The sequence below is a fragment of the Lichenostomus cassidix genome, chromosome 10 (genome assembly GCF_008360975.1).
Source record: "Lichenostomus cassidix isolate B80296 chromosome 10, HeHo_3.0, whole genome shotgun sequence".
NCBI classification, from domain to species: Eukaryota; Metazoa; Chordata; class Aves; order Passeriformes; family Meliphagidae; genus Lichenostomus; species Lichenostomus cassidix.
The window spans coordinates 17407863-17425493 of record NC_139491.1 but is presented as its reverse complement, the minus strand read 5'-3'; the positions used below and the strand labels follow the sequence as shown (position 1 = coordinate 17425493).

The window sequence follows — 17631 nt, the reverse complement described above, 5'->3', positions numbered from 1 at the left end:
TCTAAAGCAAGCTCTGAACTGATACCAAGTGTGTATTTGGACAGTTACTTCATGGAAAACAATTCTGTAGGCTCTGAAGGGAGCTCAGTCAAGTCCCTCTCTGCACATACCTCTACGTCAGGCAAGGTGTCACAACAATAATGATTATTAGAGAATAGCCTCAAATTAGTTTTTTATATATATATATATATATAAATCAACATTATGTATTAAATGAGGTCTATGGTTGATATAATGTAGATGGTAAAATTTTAAGACATGAGCGAAGAGACTTCTTTTATTACTGTGGTAGACTTGTAGAAAGAAAAAAAGTCCAAAATCATGGAGTTAGATACAGTGAAGAAAAGTCTTACTAAGGTAGAAACATAAATTGGAGGGTTTTCAATTTTAAAATCATAAAATGTTATTGAAAGAGGGGAATCTATTCTGAACATATGTTATAAACATATCCTATTATAAGAGAGGGATTTTCTTTCCATTAATGATCCAGGTCTTTTAAAAAGATTTAACTTTATTGATTTATTTTACTTTTCAAATTATCATTTTTGATACTGGCTAATAAATGCTTGATTGATTCTTCTAATTGAAATTTTGCTGTGGATGGAATAGCACATTTTCCAAACACTGTGGAATACATATAAAAGATCAATTGTTGAAAACCTTAGTAACCTGTAACCCTTTGTCAAGGTTGTTTTGATACTTTTTGTCCTCTTCTGTTACACAGTGAGAATCACTGGGGCTAACATGAGACCTCCAATTGGAAGTCCCGTTTTTCTGATGCTGTATTGCATCTACTGCTAGCAATGGAGGTGAGAAGTCCTTCCTCCCTGATGAGTTAAAAAAAAAGGTGTATGAGAGCTGAAAACAGGGTATTGTCCCTTGTTTGTATGTAGTGAGAAATAAAATGCAGCATATCTGAATATTGAGTTCTCTCTGCTGAGCAGATGAACCTGATGTTTGATACTTGGGCTTGAAAGTTGTGGCACTGGTAATGCTTAACTGGTTTTTGCTCACCATTAAGAGTAGCAGCGGCCAGAATTGAAAACAGAAACGTTTTTTTTAACCTGAAATAAAGCAAAATATTAAATACACTTTATATGGAATAACAATGGTTCGTATGGCCATATAAATCTCTTGAAATTTGTGTTGAATTCTGGATGTCCAGTAGCAATATTCAAGATGATGACCTGCTTTTCCAGAGTGCATTATTGTGAATATGAAAGACACAAGACCTATATTGGGCTCTCAGGCCCTGAATGCACATATGGGACGTGCTTGGCTTGTACTCACAGGACAGAAAACCATGAGCAGGCTTGGAATGCAGGGAGCATTAATAAAGGTATGGCCATGCTGCCCCAGCTCAGCTTTCCCTAAAAGCAACAGGGAAAGACTAAGAATCACTATGCCAAGTCCTTCATCAGCATAGCAAAGCTTTTGCTTATGTTCCTGTCTTTTCCTGTACTGCCCAGTGTTCATCAAGTCTAGATTCCTTTTTTCCCTATTTCTCTGGAACTGAGATTGCTGTCCTAGAAGTTTAGTTATTGCTTTATGGAGGGCTATAGTTACTGCCTTGTTTCACTTTTGCTTATGAGTATGAGTGAATAAATTCATGCTAACACAGAGTTAATGCAAAGAACAGGAGGAGGCCAAGGGCAGTACTGCAGTGTGAGGGTCAGTCACTAAGGCAGAATGTTCTCCTTAGGAGCAGTACAGAGGAGACCAAGAACATAGATACAAGGAGGATAGTGCATGGTGCATAAGGGGACTATTGCAAATAATAGTCCCCCAGTTCTGTAGCTTCTTGGGACACCAGCTGTTTAGAAATTTTGCTGTTCTCTCAATTAAAGAAATGCCTTCAAGTTTCCTCATTATCCCAGGAAAATAGTGTCAGAGCAGTGCAGTGCAGTAAATTGTTGCTGTTATGGGTTATCTCAAAGCAGTGGTGGAATATATATAAATCTGTGTCTGCAGCTAATGAAGTTGTGGGTTCCAAGCTGCAGTGGCAGAAAGCTGCAGATCCAGGGTCTGATCCAGAGAAATGGTGCCTGTCATGTCACAGATCCACCAGGAAGTGGGCTGGGCTGGTCTCAGTTTTATTACAGTAATTAAGATAATGCCTGTTTTGGCTGCTGGATGCTGAATCAGATGCAAGTCTGTCTGAGCCTTGGTTGTGCTTCTCACCACTTCCAAGGGACAGCAGCTCCAGCAAGCTCTGTAAACTAACTCCAGCTTGTTCTTGAAATTACTGAAAGGTTTCACTTCATCGCTTCTATGCAGCACTGCAATCCCTGGCTTGACAGTGGGAATTGTAGCAAGGTCTGACAGGTGCTAAATACTTCTTTATTCTTCTTTATTATTATTTTGCCTCTTTATTTTGACATCTCTTTCTAAATAAAATAATTTAGAAGCAAAAAGTACTGATGATAGTTTTTAAATCCTAATAATAAAAAACCCCAACAGATTATATTCTAAGCCTCTTGGAAGCTCATGTTTCCATTTCACTCCATGTTTTTAATCAGGAGTATATATTTCAAATATACAAACATTATAATGTATACCCTTAGAGAGGCTTGTCTGCTTGTTAGCTCAGCCAGTTTTTAAAACAATATATTTTAAGATATAAACAGTTTGCTCATATTGAAGCTTGCAGAAATTGTAGTTTTATACTTGTTCTGCAGAGTATGCTGTTTCTTATCAAGCTGTATTGAATTCCTGTTTTTAATAAATAGTGGTGTATTTTAAGCAATGAAGTACCACTGTTTAGTATCTTTCTCTCCTGTGATGGATATATCCACATTTTTAAATTCTTAAACACTTTTTGTAAGTCATAAACCCAATACCAGTTCCTGAGATGCTTTGATGGCCGAAGCTGAAAATCACAATGGCAACCCATAATGAAAATTCTGTGTGTTTCATTAAACCTTTTTTTTTTAAGATCCTGCAGGTTGTTTGACTGTAATATAAATATTTGTCTGTTTTTCTGTGTTTATAGTTAACACATAATTACAGAGACTGGTAAAGTCTGAAAGCCTGTTTGTTTTCCCAGCTAAATCAGCCAATGTCCGAAATCCAGTGAGTCTTGCTTCCCTTCAGGGATTAATTGAAGGGGTTTTGTCCTTAGTGACTCTTTTGCAGCTGCTACAGACTCAAAGTTTCTTTAAATAGGAGAATTAAGAGGAAGTGCAGCTACAGGAATCTCATCTCTTAACGTCAGTTATGTAAAATCTGGTTTTCTTGTGTGACATTGTCATATTATGAAGGTTTTTAGGGGCTTTTGCTTCAGTCTGTCCCAATAGCACTGAATTTTCATTTGGCTTACCTTTTGAGGTGAACTAAAAATCTGCTAAATGTATGAAATCCAGTGTTGTCCAGACTTAACAAAAGTCATTTAGAGCAGTAGATACAGAGGTTCATGCTTTATTTTCCATCATCTGATATAGACTTTATGCTACTTTAAAGCCCACAGCAAGTACTAATAACTTTTTACCTTTTTATTGTAAACATTCAGGCTTAAAGTGATGTAACCAACAGTTCAGCTCAACGGGAGCCAGTGGCTTCTTCTACTGTAGTACAGGCAACATCAAAAATAAATTGTTTCTTCAATCCATCAAACCTAGAAGACAGATTTTTAATTTCTTTTAACAGCTTTCTCCTGTGGTACAACTTTAAAATTTCCAGCCTTTTTTGTGAAAAAAAACTAATGCTTGCATTTTGAATTATTTTACAATTGACTTTTTTATGTATATTTTGATTCATTCACTGCTCCAGAGCAGCACAAAATGGCAAAAAGAATTTCATCCAGCAGTGTAAGCTTTCTCATATGGAATTGTTTAAAAATAATGATGGAGTGAGAGTTGAAAGCAAGCTAACTTTAACCTTTGGTAAAATTGGTCAATCTTCTCATTGCACAGAGTCAGAAAAAATTCTGTGAGGTATCGTATGCAGTAATTAATTTGGGGTTATCATTTGACTGTGAGTGTACTTTTCTGTTTTGTACTGCTGAAAAAGCTAAGATTGAAATAAGGAAATACTAGTTGGCAGAAGGAGCTGTGCTCTCATGTGATCCTGTGGCAATAAACATTCTAGTTAGTCGACTGTAGCTAAGTGATGGTTAGCACATTTTGGCTACTGCATCCTGCAAAATAAATCCTTGGACATCAGAAGGCATTTTGAAGTGAGGAATACCAGGGAGTCCAGAGACACACAGAGCAAAGCTAAGCTCATGGTGGTCTCAGAGCTGTTAGCTCTCCCTCCTCTCACAGCCATGTGAGAGGAGGCTTGTGCCTCCCTTGCAGCCAGGCTGATGTGCCAACAGGACTTGGAACTTTGCAGCAAGAATCTGCCTAAAGGCACAGCTGGCACAGCCAGGTGATGGTGCAGGAAGTGTCTCTGCTGACTCCATTCACACACTCACTTAAAGACCACAGGGCTTCAAAATGAAGATTTGGGGCATGGATTCCAGGCATAGGGAAAGGAAAGCCATGCCATAAATTGTTGTGCAGCGTAGCCCCACCCAAACACATTTAGAACTCTAGTATTTTTTCCACTTTGTATTCTTTATGGAGTAAATCTTAGGGTCTTAAGGGAAACAGACAGAACAATGTTGTTCTTGTTCTTATTGTGTTTTACTGAAGATCTGATTCTTCTCTCAGAGACCTGTGAACTCCTTATGCAGCCTGGAGGTACCCCTGAAGTAGGACTGGGACATTGATCCTGGAGGTAGCAGCAGAGTACAGTACTGAATAGCTTTTTCAGTAGAATTGAATATTCACTGTAAATAGAAATAACTCAGCAATGGTACTCATAAATGATCATTTTAGACGAGGTCACTCTTCACATTATCTGAAGAACTGGTCTGTAAAGGTAGAGATCTGAGGGGACAGTGGTGGAAGCAGGTGGGTGGCAGTAGAGCCCAGATACTGTCCTGTCCTACTCACCTGAGCTCAGGGCTCCTCTGGGACATGGGGAATGCAGGTTCATTATCCTGTTCTGCCTGTTTCTCTCCCTTTGGTCCGAGGAAGAGATGGAGTGCTGTTAATAAACAGAAATTCTCATGGGCAGACATTAGCTTGGGTGAGGTGGAGTTTTCTTACCTGCTGTATTTGCTTCACTAGACAAAGTGAAAATGACAGAATGAGATGTTGATTGCCAAAACTTGGTAGTTGCTGAGCTCATGGTTTAGTTTCTCCATTGAAGACATCTGTCTGTAATTGTAAAAAGCAGATTAATCAGCCTGCCTAGGATCTGTGTTGGAAATGTCACTGGAGCCAGTGCTTCTGACAGAGGGGTGCAAGGTGCTCCTGATGCAGATAGAGGTTGTTGAGGGCTGTTTAGTCAGGGGAAAACGCCTTACTGATTCTGCTCAACAGGAATATTCTGAGCTCTCTGAGTGTCTGGTCTTTGCTGTCTTAAACTGAGGTCTTCAAACTTATGTATTATTTTAGAAAATGGTTCTGGCTTTCACTCACATTTCCTTTGCCTTTAGAAGTTATAAAAGGGAAAAATACCCTCCTTTAAGTTGTCCTTTTATAACGTTTTCTCATATCACCTATCATATTTTCCTTTAATTATAAAACAGAATAATACATACACTCATTCTTTGTAGTCTATTTTGATATTGACACTTCCTTCCTTTTTTCTTTTTTGGTTTTTTTTTTGAAATATGGTAGATAAGGTAAAAAACAGACCTTGATGTAGCATATTTTCATTGCTACTGTATTTTAGTGTTTCCTTCAATTACCAGTATTGACCAGATGTATTTCCAAAATGAAATTCAGGTAATTTATGTGGATGGGTTTGAATTGGAACTCAGAGAATATAAAACTTGCTGAATTATGTTGGGGCTTGACTTTGTACTTGCCTACCCTTCACACATTATTTAGAGTAGTGATAATCTGAGTCTTCCTTAGTAGTTGTTGTCCTGCATCATCTTCTGGATTATTAATAATGTGAAAAAACATGAGTAGTACAAATCATGGAGGGATTATGTTAAGTGTTTTTGAAAGTCTGGATGTGAGAATGGAAAGGGTATCCTGAGTTATTTGCCTGTCTGTGCCAATATCCTAGATAGCCAGAAAGCTTCTCCATGCTTTCATGTGCATTCCCAAAAGATGGCAAAGAAGTGCAGTTCCCATGTGCACAAGCTGTGCTGGTTTCGTACTTCCTTTGCTTTGCTGCCCTACTGCAGTCTCCCTTGACAGCATCTGAGTGAAATAAGATGTAGTGTGTTTTCCTACTGCTCAACCACTTCTTACATTCTTACATTCCTGCAGAACCATTTGATTAAGATCATCTGTTCCCAGTAACTTCTTTTGCTACTTAGGTAGGCAGTTTGTTCCTGTGCCTGCAGCCCATCACTGTGGCAGGAGCGGCTCCAGGGAGTTCTCCCACTGCTGCTGGCTGCTATTGCAAGCAGGAAAGGTGAGAGCAGGCTGCTGACCTGAGAGAAGGCTTGCATGGAGCCTCTGCATGCTCCCAAAGTGCCCCCAGCCTTCCCGCTGGTATCAGGAGCACAGGAACCAGGATGTGAAGCAAGATCCTGAATGATACAGCTGCACTGCAATTAAAGGGAGCGTGAGCCGGTGCCCTAATTATTGAAAGTACTTTTTGGAAATGCTGTGCTTTCTTGGCACAGTAGGCATCAGGTTTTTCCTTGTCCCCAGCTCACTGTTTCTCTAACATTTGGCTCACTGGTTGCTGCCTCAGGGCGAGCGTTCCCACCGAGCGCTGCTCCCCTCTCAGCCGGCTCAATGTTTCCTTGGCAGATCGTGGAACATATTTGACACCACTCGTCAGGACCCCACAGGACTAACAGCAGCTCTTCAGGCAACGGATCTGGTTGGAGTCCTGCATATGCTGTACTGTGTTCTGTTCCACGGCACCATCTCAGACCCAAACACAGCCAGCCCTAAAGACAGCTATGCTGCCAACACAGTCCAGGTTGCCATTCAGAGTTTACGTTTCTTCAACAGTTTCGCTGTTCTCGACCTGCCTGCCTTCCAGGTAACACGTGTTTTACAACTTTTCTTAGTGGGAAAATGTTGATTGTTGATTATATCTTTGCACTAAGTTTTGTCGTTAAGATCTTAGTTATGGAAGGAACTTTCAGGATTAAATGCTTAGGTTTCTTGCGTAAAATCTGTAACTGCTGTTACATCTGCCATATAGCTGTGTCTGAAGAATTTAACTAAGAAGTGAAAATTTAGAATACATTAAATGCTGAATCAAATCTATTACATCTTCTAACTTCTTTTTTAATTGTTTCTGGCATAATACTTTTTATATTTATTAAGGCCGAAAAATGAAAAAAGAAAAATCTTGGTCAAAAGCACAAAATAACAATTTTTGTTATGTGACAGGATTTTCTTGTATTATAACCACATTTTACATTTTCCAGTGCTTTCAGGGGCCACTTGCCTTAAGATTCTGCAGCTGAAACTGATAATCACTTGATACCATTTTTTTTACCCAAGTAAAATTTTGTTGACCAAGAATTAGAAATGTAACTTCTTTTTAAGAAACAAGTCCAAAATACTGCATTTTGAGTCCTGAAAAGGACTACTTACCTCTGTCTGTGAACAGAGTTCAAGTGTAAATGAATCATTTTGCCATTGAAATGCTGGTATATTTCTCAGGTAAATTGGTGAAGTTGTATTGTTAATATAAAACACCTGTCAGAAAGCATTGCTTTGAAAACACATTTAGCAGCATCAATCTTACACAATTCAACAGAAGAGGTTTCTTTTTCATTCAATGTGTAATTTGCATATGTTGTACCACACTCTTCATCTGAAATATATTAAACTCAGTGAGAGTTTTTCACGAGTGAAGAATTTAGTGTGGCTCCTTCATTTTGTGTTTCTTGCCTTGGATTTTCAGTACATTTGGTGCTAATCTGTAACAACAGCAGCAGATCTTGTGTGTGCAGCAGTGTTCATCTGTGTGGCTGCAGCTGCAGGATCCAGTCCAGTTGGGGTTTCTTCACAGGGACAGAAGCAGGATATTTACTGGAGTTCCATTGCACACACTACTGAGTCCCATTTCTTTCTGTAAATCAAAGAAGTTCTCTCCTACACCTCGTTCAGTACCTTCTGGTTTGAGCCTGGCTGTTTCTATGATGCTGGAGGTATTACAGGTGTATGCCAGAGTCAGGCTTGAACTGGGACAAGTACAGCTTGCAGGGGAGCTGTAGCAATTCACACTGCCTGGAGAGCTGCTCCCTGATAGCCCAGGAAACTAGTATTCATTTTTAAAACACTATTTTCTGCTTAGTCTGTCTGTATTTATCCCTCTACCAACACCATTATATCTCGGCATTTATAACAAACCATCAGCATCAACTTCCAAATCCCGTGGATCTGCGATAGTTTGCTCTGCCTAAAATGGTGCAAGTTAGTAATTATTGCATGAAGGGTGGCCAAAACCCCACCAGTGGGAATTAGTTCCCTCAGTTCATGGACACAGGGCTCTGCTCAGGAGGTCTCCACTCAGCTGTTTGCTGAATTGTAGGCATGGTGGTGTTTGTGACAGACAGGCACCCTGGGGTAGCCTCAGCAGCTCTGCCTTTCAGTGCATCAATGTGATTTGTTTCTGTAATGTTAAAAATAACACACACCTGAGGCAGTTTGCTGGACATTCTGACCTGTGGGCCATAGCAGGCTGGCAGACAGCAGAGGGAAAAGTCTCGTTTATGTACTGTGTGATCATTATCTCTAAGGCACAGTTTTATCACAAATTAGTAGGACTATAGAATAGGGGGTTCTGATTAACAGAAGAGGTCTGGTATTCTCAAGTTTGTATTAGCACAGATGGCTCATGGGTATATGTTTCATTTAATTTGACAGTCTAAACAATTGAAGGATGGTAGTGAGAAACAGCACAGGGTCCTGAGCTGATATTAATTCTGGCTAAAAAGGAAGCATAGTTTCCTTGAAAAATTAGTTTAACTTTTATACACAAACTCAGGTGCCCTTTGACCTGTTGTTATCAGGGAAGGTTAAACCCAGAGTGCTGGGTCACAGCATGCATGGACAGCACTAATTAAATAAGGGTGGACCTGAGAACATGGCATTTACATGACATAAAGCAGTAAATGGTGGCTGTATTGGGCACTAAATTTTGAAAATATACTGACTTACCACAATGCTTGAAGTTCAAGATCGGAAGTATCCACAGCTGAGCCTGCTTTCATTGTCAAGGATTCTGCTTTTGCTGGGTATATTCTGAGTTCAGTAAGACTAAACTATGCCACAGCGTGGGATTTATGTACATGTACTTAGCACAGGGTACAAGGTAGAAAATAAAGAAAACTCTGAAATGAAAAAGATTTTCTCAGGCCTGCATTGCTGTTTCGTTAGAGTTAGGAGACTGTCATGCTCATTCCTTGTGTTTTAGTCTTCCCCTTTGACCCTGTGTCGCTCTGTCTGCTTGACATGTTTATTAAATAGAGGCTGTAGGCTGCACAGATAAAATCTAATTCTGAATCTCCACGTTACAGCAATTTGCCTACTTTTAAAAAACATCCCAAGAAGCTTTGCAGCTGAGTGTTCTCTTCTTTTGGATGTTTCTAACTTTTTTTAATGTTTGAAAAGTCATTATTTGTTATTAATCATTGTATTCCATTCACAGCGTGAGTTATTAATGAGAAATGCATTTTACTCTGTTGCAGAAATGAAGATGGTTTGGTTTGTTTTGCTTATTCCTAGGAAATGTTATTAAGTTTTCCTGGATCATGTAATGTGTATCAAATTAAATGGTCAACCTAATGCTACACTGAATGCCAAAAAAGCAGAATCCCATTTTTCCTGTGTCCCTTGAAAATTTGAATTTATTCTTGCTCCTGTGGCTTTTAATGTTTTATTCCAGTTGTAAAGGATAAGCAACTGAAAAAAGAGATCTGATTCTGGTCTTTCACAACAAAGAACATAGCCTGCATTTTACAAAAAAAACCCCAGAAGGATGTAATAGATGTGCATGCAATTCACTCAATTTCTAGAACATACTGCTAGAGTGTAATGTGTGTTTCTTGGCCTTTTTGCAGTCGATTGTGGGAGCTGAAGGACTGTCCCTGGCCTTCAGGCACATTATCAGCTCCCTGCTGTGGTACTGCTCCCAGCATACCTGTGAAGGATTGCTACACGAAGTCATTATTTGTGTGGGCTATTTCACTGTAAACAACACAGATAACCAGGTAAGGCAAATGGAAAATGGGATCAGAAGTTATCAAGGGCACATTTAGTCATAGATCCCTCCAGAAAACTAATCCCCTCAGCATTGGTTTTGAAGCACTTGGGATTCCTGTGAGCACAAACGGATGTGTTTGTAAAGAGAAATTAAAGTTCTGTCTTGAGACAAAGACATTAATTTTGTGTATCCATAAGCAAACTCCATGTTCTTACGCTGCCATTGCATTGATTTTAACTACTCATGCTCCCTGCCAAGGTACACTTAGCAACAGATATTTTTATTTCTAAGTTAGCTTTGTGTCAGCTTGATGATGGTTGTGTTACCCAAGTTAAACCTTTTTAAAGCCAGCTAAGCTACTCTCCCATGAAGATTTGTCCTTGGATGCCAATGTAGCTATCTCCCTGCTTGCCAGAGTGCTCATTTAAGTTTAATCCATTCTTCTCCATGAATCTTTTTAGTAATAAACCAAATGCCCTGTCCAGCAAACAGTGGAAATTCCCCTTTAACTTCCTTGATTGTTGACCGCTTTTGCCACTGGACTCTGTGACCTCTCTTACTGGCTTATAAAATAACACAGACACAAAACTCAAAAAAGATTTCAAATATATTAGTCATTAAAATCCCCTGGTTTCCTCAGCTTGTGTGTAACATCTCAGGGTGTACTGGGCAGGGCAGGGGTTGGCTCTGGCTCTTCGAATATGTGAACCTGACTGAATGTGTAGGTTCTGCATTATGGTGCCCACATGTTGGGTATGATTCAGTTGAATGCTGCATTTTGTGAAGTTGCTGTGTTTTCTCTCTTTGCTTTTACCACCTGGTTCCCTGGCTTGCTCAGCTTTTGGGATAAGGGTTCAGGATGAGGAGCTCAGTGCCCTCAGTTCAGCTGATGAGCAGGAAGTGTTACAACTTGTCAGTGAAGGTTTAGAGAAAAGCTGCTTGATAACATTCTTACAATTACTGACTATAGCTGGAACATTGGAACAGCTGACAATGCTGTCACAAGTATTATATAATTACACAGTGATGTTTCTGTGGCACTGGCCACAGCTGGAGGGAGGATCCTGCAGCCTGCCTTCCCTGTGTGACCAAATCCCACTCAGGATCTGGAGCTGCCTGTTGGCAACATTTCAGCATGGTCACTTTTAACCCCTGGGTGATGTTGCTGCCATTTTGAGTGCCCCTGCTGCCCAACAGGTCGTGCTGCTCCCAGAAGTGCCAGCAAGCCATGTTGTCTCCTCTCTGCAGTTTAAAAATTTCTTTACTGGCACACAAGTACAAACAGATGTGAATCATTGCATGGAGGACTCACCACTGCAGTTGTGCCAGGAGCAGTGCAGCAGAGGGTTTTCCTGCAGCAGAGCCAGCCTGCAGTGCTGTCTGTGCCTGGGGAAGGTCTGTCTGTGCCAAGCAGACATCAGGCCCTAGCAGCAGCTGCTGGGGCTGTGGGGCTCCATGGGCCACCAGGACACTGAGGGGGAGCCTTTGTGTGGGGCTGTGCTTCCCAGCTGGGCATTTGGCAGGGTCCTGGAGGCTTCAGCATGTGCTCTTGGGGCTGAAGGTGAGAGGCTTCTGCAGCTCTCAGGGTCACGTTTAGGGCTTCAACCAGGCAGCCATGGTGTGTCAGTACTTTTCATACCCTAAAAGCTGTCTTTTAGGGTGGTTTGCTTTGCAGGTACTATCTCAGATATCATGATGCTTAACTTTTTATGTAATTTCTAATATTCCTCATTAATAAGTTTTTAACTGAAGAAGAGGCATTTTTGATTGGCTTTTTTTGTTTAAAAAATGCATTTTGGAAAACTGAAGCTTTCCTTGGTCAGGTACTTGAAAAATACAGGGAAGTTTTTTTAGTGAAAGGAAGTAATTTTTCTTTTACTAGCAGGCAAAGCAGTATGACTTGCTTACAGCCATTATTTTAAGGTGCTCTTGGTGTTGTGACTTCCACAAAGACAGGCTGCCTTTCATGAAGAGGGAAGTGCTTTCTATTCATTCAGTTATGGTTTAATTTTTTATTATGTTAAGAGCTTCCAATTTTTTCTTTCGTTGTTGATCATCTGGGGAGTCCTACTAAAAATAAAAAATTGGTCTCACAGTGCAAGTTTTCAAATAGTAGGCTTGAAGTCCTGGCAAGTACAGTGTAATAAAAATAGAAACACTAGACTTGAGCTATGAAAACAAATTTTTGTAAAGCCAGATAGCTCTATTTAGTATTTCAACCAACTTCAACTGAGTCAGTAACTGACGTATTTCAAGGCTGATTCAGGTTCTTCTTGCAGTCAAATGTACATTTGTTTGGAAATGTTTGTAGCTTAAAGTCTTTTCCTCTCTAAATTTGTATTTCTTATTACAAACTGAGGTATGTTTTTCATTCCTTTCAATACTCAAAACAAAAAATGACAAACAGTTGTTTGGAGTTTTCAGTGTCCCTTTTTGTGGTCCCTTTGTCTATCCACATCAACAGATAAATATCCAAAGCAGCATACTGGAATAAGGAAAAAAGGTATTAATTATTAAAAAAAAAATTAAAGCAGTTCCCCAGTTTAAAGAACACACAGATTTCTAAAAAGGAAATTTTACAGCCTGTCAACCTCACCAGTGACCTTCTGTAGTAGTACTGTGATTTAAGTAAGTGAACTATTACCACAATGCAGTCAAAATCATGAGGGCAATTTCCTAAATATTTCACGTTCATAGAATAAAATCTTCCAAGAGCATCATATGCCAGTCATTTAATATAATACAGGTTTGTCTTCATTTATTACACTGTCTGTTAAAGTCTTCATATTTAGTTGAGTAGCAAATTAAAAAGGAAAGTGTTTTTCTCTTGCATAGCTTCGCGATTCAGATTTCCCCGCAGCTTCCAGGAGCCCTGCAGCAGAGGGGCCTCTCCTCTCGGTGGGTCCAGCACTGCCTGGGCTCCCACTTGGTGTTTCCACCACGCCTGCCTCTTGGTCCAGGCCCAAGTGATTCTGTCGAGGAGCAGTGAGGACAATGGATTCCTAAGGAACACATTCCTGAGTGTTTTGATAGTGCTTGCTCTGTTTATTTTAAAAAGACTGTGATTTTGCTGACTCTGCCCACATATAATATATTAGTAATATTCCTTTCCTTCTTTCCTATTTTGTTTTAACATTCATAAAGCTTTTCCAGGGCAGCTGCTGTCACTGAAGAAATAAATCAGTTACGAAACTGAAAATTTCAAAAGGCAAGGAGTGTTTCTTTAATATTTGAAATGCTCCAAGGCCAGCAGTGAGGCCTGAGCTGCCCTGTCTGTTTTGTATCGGCACGTGAACTTGTGTTTACTACAGAGCCAGACAGCCCCTGCTTCACAGACGAGCTCAGCTTTATTAGGCATCTGCTCCTCGGGAAGTATGAGCAGGGAAGAGGGATTCTCTTTTTCTGGCCACCATTTAATCTGCTGCCATACAAAAACAGGTCCCATGATACCAAGGATAGACATGTAGAGCTGAACGGCGTAATAAAAATAATGTCCAATCTTTCAATAGGCAACCCTACTATATCAGACTGTAGAATTACAGTTTCTAATTAAACTGTTCATGTTAATTAAACGTATCCTTCTATTTCATTACAGTTTTATTCCCTTTCATTGTTTGATTTAATTAGTATAATGAATATAATTAGCATGTGCTGTCAACTCACCTTATTTGCATATTATATTGGATAATTGAATGTGGTCCTGTAATTAAATTAACAGGAATGACAGATGATTTGGCTTCTTTCAAATTGCTGTATTGGGAATAGAAATCTTTCCATATTCATTGCAGTTAGGGAATATTTTTCATCTGAAAAGTCCTCACAAATCAGATCCTCAGACTCAGAATCTTGCTGACAGGCTGCAGAAAAAGTTGCATTGTTTATTTGCATTGCTGTGCCTTTATTTAAATAAAAATAGCTTTTGTTCTCACAGTCTTTGGTACACACTGTATTTTTAGAGTGCTCTAGAAGAATCCCACTAACTTTAAGGATTTGTAAGGTAAGAACTGTATGCTTTTAGAAGATACTATTACTAGATATCAAAACAAAATCTCTCTGCTAAAAGGATTAGGAAAAAGTGTGTGCTGCTTTTCAGAACTTTGTTATAAAAGTTAGGGCTTTTAGATTAGAAGTAAAAGGTGGTCTCAGAAATTTGTTTTTAAATTTGCACACACTAACACACTATGTGTCCTTGAAGAAGGGCTTTCATTCCCCAAAGTCTTCCAGTTGCATGAGTCTTAACTTATTTCTCTGTGCCTCCAAACCTTCTATCCCCAGACATTTGTGTCCATAGCAAGGGTATGTTATTATAAACTCATAAATAATTGAAATGTTAATATCAGATAATCCATGTGTTGAAAATAGAGGAATGGAATTAGATTTAATAGTATTGGTCACCTGCTAGAAATTTCTCCGTGTTATATAGATGTGGGAAATTTATTGCCAAACATGTTTCAGGCATCCCAGATAGCTCCAGGTAAAGGGAAAAGGAGCAGTAAGATTACAGGATATTTTGGGAGAGGAATTTTCCCATGTTAAATACTTAAATCATCACACAGTAGTATCACAGGTAAAAATACAAGGTGTAAAGAAATTGAAATATTGTATGCCAGGCACAGTTCTGAAAGGATCTTGAAATTTAGGACTCACTTGCATCACCCAAAGCATGGAAGTTAGCCCCCAAGAAAGGCTTCATCTCAAAGTTCTTTTCCCTTTTTTGTTAAATGATTGGCTTGTAGTCATATTTTCTTTTAAGCATTTTTTTGTGTGGTAAGTCTTACTTGTGTCATAAAGTAGCAGGAAGCTTTGTCCCACAGTGTGTATCTCAAACATATATCTGTATATGACACTTCCTAGCTGTGGTTACAAGTACTGCTGGGCTGCAAGGGACACTCACAAAGTGACTTTCGATTAAAAGTGACCTTCTGTAGGGAAATTATTTTGTGCTTTTGACAGAGTTAGTGCAAATTGACTTTCAGTATGTGGCCAGTTTCCTCTAGTGTTAGCGGGAAGGAAGAAAAATACTTCTAAAATGGAAAAATTGTGAAAATCAGGAGTCTGCAGGAAAACTTGGAAGTTAGGAAAATATCATGTAGAGTTTCCATATGGTTGTTTACTAGAGGCCATCATTAAACTTTCATATTTTATGTTCCTTTTGGGGCTGCAGAGGGACTGGAACAATTTTAATCTGGTACGTGGAGTTTATGAAAATACAGCACAAGAGTAAAGATGTGGGAATTGGTAGTTACCATGCAGTTAACATCCCTATCTGTAAGTAAATAGTATCTGAAATTACTTAATTCTGATTTTGTTACTTTCTTCTCAGAGAGGGATTTTTAGGAGGATTGATTTCATGTTGAGGTTGTGGGTTTATTTCTTTAAACCTTTAAAAAAGAGAACCCACACCTTGACATTTTAAAGCTTTATAAGTTTGAACAAAAAATATGCCTGGTAAATTTTGTGGAATAGCTGATTTTGGCAAGTGAGTGATTCATGTGAAGTTGTAGTCTTGACTCCCATTTAGAAGCACTTCAGTTTGTGAACGAAAATCCCCTCAGGATTAAACTGCCCGAGTTAAAGCGGAGTACATTAAGCCAGCTCTGTAATGTATGCTTTGGCTCTCGCAGCCTCACATCCTTAGACCACATAAATTCACTTAAGTGAACCAATGTCTTCAGGAAAGATGGCATTCCTGTCTGGGCAGTCAGGGAAAAGTGGGGATGCCTTTTAGGTAATTTGTCAGACACCTTTGTTGTTGTTTGAGCTTCCTGGTGAACTTTTTCTTTTTCAGGATGATCTGTGACAAAGCAAATCAAATATGTCAGAGGCATTTGGGACTGCACATTTCATGTGTCACATCTTAATTGTATTTCTAACATTCCAGAATGTGTCCTGGATTTTTTTTCAGTTTTTTGAGAGGATGTGGGGAAGGTAATTTAATATGAGCAAACACATAGCATGAAATAAAGTGTATTGTTTCAGTTCATGATGGCTGGCTGATTCCTGTAGGGATGAGAAGAGAGAGTGTCTAGGAATTAGTGTGAGTAATTAATGCATTTGGATTTATCTTACTGTCTTCCTCTCAAACTGTAAACACAAAAGAATAAAGTTATCTCCCAATGTCATAAAAGCCAATACTTTCAACAACCTCAGAATGCAGTCCATAACTGAGGCTTGGAGAGGAGGAGAGGGAGCAGTCGGCTAATGCCGCCTCCGGAGAGCGACGTTCTAATCTTACTCCTGGGTCAGGATAAAAGGAGTTTGGTGGTCTCAGCTTAATCCCCAGTGGAACTTCGTCCACATCAAAAAACCACCCCAGAGTTTGGCATAATCCTGCTTAATGAGCAGTTTGTTCCCAGCTCAGACCTGGGCCCGGGCCGCCCTGGGTTTGGCGCTGCGGATGGAGGCAGCAGCTTGCGCAATGCCGCCGTCCTCCTGCCTCTCCCACCCAGCCTGGTGTTCGCCCCTTTGCATGGGAACTGCTTTTCACACAGAAACTTAAAACAAAGTCTGAAGCCTGCAAATATTTAATCAGCCTTGTGAGCTATTGTCTGTCTCGCCTCATGTGTGAGGGAACTCCCTGTGCTTCTGCCATAAACTCTCAGTTTTCCAAGGCTCTGCAGAGCAGCCGTGGCTGTCCCCGACGTGGCCAGCCCCATGCAGAGGGAACGTCGGCCTGCTCTGTGTTCCCAGCAGTTGACAGTTCTTCGGAGCCCTTGGATGCTGCTCTGAGGGTTGGAGCCTGCAAGAGGCCCAGAGAAGTCTCCCAAACACGTTGTGTCATGTTCAGCTCAAGTCACACTTGATTGAAGCGATACTGAAACATAAAGAACAAAATGCATTGATGGAGTACTATGGAAAATGTTGCTCGTCTTCCTCTCCCCTTTGTGAAGGGTAAATTGTAGCTCATTTTTTGTGGCAGAAAAGCCCATTTTCTTGTTCTCTGTTTGAAGCTTTGTCTCAGCCAGCTCTGTAATATGTCCAGTGGCTCAGTGTTTCACAAGCTTTTTAGTTGATGATTAGATACTTTGACAAACCCTTTACATTTCTTGTGGAAGCCGTAAGACCAAACGTGCTAGGAATAATAATTCCAAGACTGTATGGCTTACTTGTGAGTAGGGTTTCAGAGTGTGACAGAAAACGTTCACTTTTGAAGAGAGAAAATGCTCTGAGACACTCAAAAAGATTTTATGTGTTGTAGATTGTAATGTTTGAATAATTCACACCTTCTGGGGATTTTGACCCAAACTAGCTCTGTTTCCAAGGATGCTGGCAGAAACCTCAGCCAATAGTCTGCTTAAACTTCTGTTGACTGGTCCTGTTTCTTCTCTACCCTTTAAATCATCTTCATTCAGATCAGTTGGGTTTCATTCTGTGGAAATGACTGGAAAATCCTGCCCAAAGCAGCAACTTAAATTTATAAGCAGTTCATCATCAAAGTTGAAGTTATCT

At 39.8% G+C, this 17631-nt stretch overlaps 1 protein-coding gene across 2 annotated transcripts in view; it reads left to right on the top strand.

The window, feature by feature from the left end:
• The window catches only part of SCAPER (S-phase cyclin A associated protein in the ER), a 135630-nt gene that overhangs the window by 105650 nt on the left and 12349 nt on the right, over positions 1-17631 (top strand). For both annotated transcript variants that reach the window (XM_085070949.1, XM_085070948.1), the window contains exons 28-29: positions 6765-7002; positions 10040-10189. In XM_085070949.1, the coding sequence (XP_084927075.1) occupies positions 6765-7002; positions 10040-10189 (388 nt within the window). The remainder of the gene's footprint in view (positions 1-6764; positions 7003-10039; positions 10190-17631) is intronic.